General features: G+C 40.9%; 1 protein-coding gene across 1 annotated transcript in view; it reads left to right on the top strand.

Annotated features, from left to right (window-relative positions):
* Positions 1-449: 449 nt before the first annotated feature.
* LOC104282903 (TSC22 domain family protein 1) overlaps positions 450-5,843 on the top strand; it is a 9,477-nt gene continuing 4,083 nt past the window's right edge. The window contains exon 1 of the mRNA XM_009881039.1: positions 450-467. Coding sequence (XP_009879341.1) covers positions 450-467 — 18 coding nt within the window. The remainder of the gene's footprint in view (positions 468-5,843) is intronic.

A 5,843-nucleotide genomic window follows, 5' to 3' on the forward strand; every position in this document is an offset into this window, starting at 1 on the left:
AGGGACTTAATGTTCTTCACCCCACCCCCCACCCCCAATTAGCAGCAGTCAGTAAGACGTAGTATTCCCATTTCATGTGACATGGTGTGACTTTTCTGCGGCCTTAGGGAAATAGAAGATATTAAGATTTTAAAAAATAAGAAAAGATGACCCTTCTCAGTTACAGGTTAAATTGGCTGGTTTTTAATTTGATGACTAAATCCCATTGTGTGCTATCAAGGTAGGGTGGGGTGGGTGGGTGTCAGCCACTGTCAGCCACCCCCAGGGCTGTTGACCCCCTGGGTCAGAGATGCTGTTTAATATAGAGAACTTCAGCTTTCCAAATGCTTGTCGTCGTGTCACTGTGCCAAGCCACTTCCTATATTTGCTGTGTTTCTTTTGTTACATTAGGTGTAACTCGAAATGTTCAAGTGACTCTTTCCTCCCCTCTTCATTTAATATTGGAGTACATGATTGAAAAATCTGTTGTTGTACAGTTAGAACAAGTGGGATTAAATGCTAGTGTAAGTGGGGTTTACTTCAAGGTGTTCTCCTTGGCTTTGAGAAAAGTATTGCACATGAAAGCTACGCATAGGACCGCAGAATTGAATGCTCTTTTTATGAGTTAAATCTAAAATTATTTAAACCAAATTTCACCGACAGGGAAAATGAATTTCAGCTCCATGCTTTGGTAGTAAAACGTCGAGATTGTAACATTTTATCACTCTTCTACATACGCTGCTTTATGGCACTAAATGTTTTTTCTCCCCTTCCATCCTGGGGACAGTGACAGCATGCAGAGTGACGTTGCGCGCAGCTTTCTGGAGGAAAGAAAATCAATTCCTGGCTCAGATGTCTCACTTAAAACTTTGAGGATGCTAACACGGTTGGTGGATCTTTTTCCGCTTGCAGTCCTTGGTCAAGGGCAGTTTATGGGATACTGAGGAGGACTTTCACTTTTAATGAAGCTAAATATTTTGCATTTACTCATTTTAAGCTTGGATACGAAATTGGGAAAGCCTGTCGTTCCCAAAGTAGATGTTACTGCAAATGTGTAACTCTTTAAATTTAGGTGGTGTATCATCTGAATGTAATTTCAGGTTTTGAGTTATGATAGACTTCACTTGACTCTGTGAGGAGACTTTGAAACTCAATGGAATGTACACAGAAGAGGGTCCTTCATCCCAACCGCATTGCTAGATGGTCATCTATGGAGGGTCTCGGGGAAGGGGATGCCACACGTCCCTCTCCAAGCATCAAAATTGCTTTAAGGTGGCTCATATTTCCTTGCAGAGTTATCTCTGACCAGTAAAGAGTGGATTATCTCTGTGTTTGTCTATATCCAGGTACTTGATACAGACCTTACGTTTTATTTTGTCAGCATTAAAATTGGTAGAATCATTATAATTCTCATTAAAAACAACTGGGCTTGACTTAGCAATTAGTTGCCTGTAAAAGAGAAAGAGGATATCCTCAGAGGAGCCAGTGAGAACCGCTCCTTGTTTGTCTTTTGATCTTACATGGTTATCTTCTTGCTTTTAAATGCAGCCTTCTGTCTCCTGCGCCGAGCGCACAGCGTGATACTTCTGTGTATGCGTTGCGATTAGAGATACTGTCAGGTTATTTCCAGAACCCCAGTAGGGTGTATGTGTTCTTTCCGCTGAATATTTATTTAGTTATGCTTGCACATCTGGGCAAAAAATAATAGATTTACAAATATAGTACTTCATTTCACTAGCATCTTGCATAGCTTTCCCTTTTATCTGTTTTTCGTGGAGCTAAAACTCAATTCCTAGCAAACCAACTTATAGATGCAAATAACTTTACTATGGGGGAGGAAAAGCACACATTTAGGAAAACTGATAGAGTAATATCTGGTATCAAGAGGTTCTTTGATTTAGCAGAGGTATGTAAATTGAAATCTGCAGAATTCAAACTAGAAATAAAATACGTGTTAGCTTTTGGAGCTGAGCAGTAAGTTCTCAATGGCTGGGTTTCTTTAAATCAAGATCCTGGCTACAAGTTTGGGGCTGGAAAGGGAAGTTGGCTAAGATTCTGTGATCTTAGACTATCTGAATGTGATTTATTTTTTCTTTGGGGGGGGTCCTTAGTCTGTTAAAAAAAATAATTATTACTTACTGTGGGGGGAAAAAAATTAATTGGGCAGCCTCTCCATCCTATCTTGTAGCTTTACTGAGATGAAGTAAAAAATCATGGCCTCCTGAAATAAATAATCCTTTAGGCCTTGATGTCAACTGCAGCCAGTTTCCTCTTTAGGTTATTAGCTTGGAGCAATTCTGCTTAATTTTGATACTGGGTGGGTGGGTTTGCTGCCAATACACAAAATAGCTTTGGATTTATGAATTTTAAGGCAGAACAGTACATTGTCATTTATTGACCATTTATAGATGCCAAGTGAAACATAAAGTCAGATGTCATGTAGAATCTAATTACTGTAGTCTTGAGTAATTAATAGTTGGGGTTTTTTTAACCTTTTCAGTACTTTTATTTTGTAGTTGAAAATTGTGGTTGAAATCCATAGGATCTGAGCCTGTCTACAGTGTAGGATGAAAGTGCGCTGTGACAGAAATTGCTGTTTTCTAATACGATTTCTGGTGTGCTCTCTTTGCAACATAGTCAAAAGGCGAGATTTATTTCAACTTCAGGAGATGCGTGTCTACCGCTTCTAATGTTGGCATCTAAAGGGAGCATACATTGACAAGGTACTTGAAAGAAATTTTTTTAAGTGAAAGAATTTTTTAACATGCACGCAGAAATATGCCAAACCAGACTTGCACAGAGACAAAACGGTTCTCTGCTGCAGCTTACCTCATTATGTGCTGAAGATGAAAAGCACTTTTTTCAAGTGCTTAGCATGATTAAATTGAGACAAGAGGAAATTATTTAGTGGGAGAAACAGTGTTTGAGAACTGAAACACTACAAAAGGTGAAGCATGCTAAAAAGTCTTTCGCTAGCGTATATATTTCAACTTGAGCAGTTAATTTATTTGAGGATCAAAGATGCTGGTGTGCTCCTTGTTTAGCAGCATATTGTGTTCTGCCCTGCTCCTTTCTCAATAAGCCATCTCGAGTCTTTTTCTATTACTTCATGCAGTCTGAAAACACCTGGGGTGATCCATAGACATAGAGGCTTCCAAAGTGTGTGATCCCTTGTGGTGTGTCCGGGGTTACCGGGGATGTGAATTGGTCCACCCCAGTGCAGACCAAGCGTGGTTTTAGCAAAATGAGGAATTCTGCAACCTTTCTCACCTCTGCTCCCAAGAATGTAAAATTGTAAGCTTTTGCAGGAGTCTAATCTCATGAAGTATCTATTAAAGAGGTGTTAAAAGAGATGCTGAGAAGGTTTTGAGTAACACGGTAGTCCTCTTGACTCCCTTCTAGGGCTGTAAGGGAGAGTGAGTGGATCAAAACAAGGTAATCTGAGTGAAGTGCACGTTGAATGTCAGGGTGGAAGAGGCAGGAGGGGGAGACAAAGCAATCAGCAAACAAGGAGAAAGAGTTTGGAGGATTAATTTCCTTCAAACTTCTGTAGATTGTTTTATTTATATATATTTAATAAAAAGCAATAGCAAAACCCCAGCTTGTAAATATGGAGTTCAGCCTCTGTCCCTGTGACGCAGATGATGGGGTGTTGAGGCGAGAACATTGGAGATTAGTGGTGTTTCCCCCACCCCAGTTTTGGGGATGAAAGTAGTACATCATGGTGGGTTGGGTTTTGGCGTTTTTTTTGGTTGGTTTTTTTTTTTCCTAGATGAGCTGAGAGCTCAGAGCTTTCTCAGCCATAAAGGGACACTTACGGTTTGTTTTTTTTATAGGGTGGGCAAAGCAGAGCATGCATATTAATATGCAGCCCTACTTACGCAGCTGACAGCTTTCTGTTGAATCACAACTCAGCTTGTAGGCATCTAAAAATAAACGAAAGAATTTGCTAAAAGCCCACTGAAGTTAATGGAAGATGGTTAATGAGTTTAGTGGGAATTGGATTTAGAACAGTATCTGTTCTCTTCTTCATGAAGATACACTAATATAGACTAAACGGAATGTTATTTATTGTTAATTTAGTCTGAGAATCATATAATTTTTCTGCAATAAGTGGAATGATGGTGTTTTAATAATTATCCATCATTATGGCAGCACTAACAGTAGTCCTGGAATGCACCCATGACTTTATTTTTATGTGTGCAAATGAAAATACATACAAATGTCTGCTGGCTATCCTGCGACAGCGAAGCAGGCATTTCAAGGGTATGTCTGTTCAGGCATGTGGGTTTGCTATCTTAAGTGAGTTATTTTATAAGGACCTAATTAGCAGAGACAGGACTTCTCCCTTTTTACACCTAATCTGCCCTTTTTCTGATTAGGAGCTTCAGGAGATTGCCCCCAAGCTTGTGTTCCAGCTGGAATTTTGTTAGTTCTAGCATCCCTAGTAACTGCTGTGACGAGGAGTCATTTGAGACATTACTGATTTTCAAGCCCAACCCTTCATAAAACATTAATTTAGATCAAGTCTAGGACAGGAGCTGATAGAGATTCCAGCACGGATGATGTGCTTTTGGTAAATGGCTCACTTGATCGCCGAAAACAATGAGTACCATCGTTGTAGTGAGTAACCTCTGCAAAGAAAGCAGTTGGTCAAAGTGTACGTGCAATGTATGGCTACTGGTGTTTGTCTGTCAGGAGGTGGGAAGCTGAAGCCTGATGCGAGTTTTAATGTGTTGCTTCTCATTTACTTGCTACTAAATTTGCAAGTCTATATGGGCAAGGGTTTGTGTGGGGTTTTTTGGTTGTTTCTTTTTTTTTTTTTAAACTTCCTTTAATTTTCAACCTGTTAAGTGCTATTGTGTACCCTAAGGGTGAGGTGAGAGCTGTGCCCTTGCAGGACGTGCATTCTATGTGGTACCCGAATAAGCGGCGATGAGGAACTCGTATTCTTAAATGTGACCTCTCTCGTGAATAGGATTAGTTTGTACTACTCTGCTGGAATTATTGAATGAAAGAATAGTAGGCTAGGACAACATAAATAAACTAAGAAGGATGATGCAGATACGCAAATGCTAAATTTAGCTTTAAGATGATTATTCCGTGCCTCCTGCCTTTCCTGCTTCTCTGGAAGCAGCACCTGTGACATGTGTATGACTTCTCTAAGTTTGCTATAGAGAACCAAAGAGGCTTTTGACTTTATTTTTGTGCCTTTAAGTTACGTAGTGCCTGCAGGTCTAGAAAATGGCGTGTTTAGAGGTCGGCTGTTTCTTGTGGCAGCGCTTTGTGGTAGTTAAATTCAGCCTTGGGTCTCCTCCTAAACTGTTACTGGTAGAGAGGATCACTTGGACTGGCTGTGGCTGCAGTGACCGTGTTCCACAACACGTGAGAGCGTAACATTTGTTGAGAAACGCACCACAGTTAAGTGGCAGAAGATTTTTTTTTTTTCCTAAATTATTAATGCATACGCTGCAACTTTTAAGACTGTTAAGTGCTGTATGGTACAACCTAAAAATGAGTGAATAGGCATTTTTCCCTATTAGGGTAGAAGGCTATCGGCTAGCTTGCTGGGAAACCTGCAGGTTTGTGCTGTGTGTGATTTTTGTGGATGACCCGATAGCCGAATATTATTTTTAATAAATGGCTGTATGGGCTAATCAAGGCCTGTGTGAGGGACAGAGTGGGGTCGTTGCCTCTTTAGCAGACCTGTAGGACTCTGGAACGGCTTTATCTGCAGCGTGCATCAGGGCGCGCATCCTGCTCTCACCGCCTTCCACAGGCGCACCGGGCAGAGCCGTCAGGTGCGGGTTTCATCCTCCGGGGCTAAAACTTGCCGCGCCGGGTAGGGGGGCTGAGCCCGTATC

The sequence above is a fragment of the Charadrius vociferus genome, unplaced genomic scaffold, assembly GCF_000708025.1.
Source record: "Charadrius vociferus isolate BGI_N301 unplaced genomic scaffold, ASM70802v2 scaffold210, whole genome shotgun sequence".
In the NCBI taxonomy this organism is placed as follows: Eukaryota; Metazoa; Chordata; class Aves; order Charadriiformes; family Charadriidae; genus Charadrius; species Charadrius vociferus.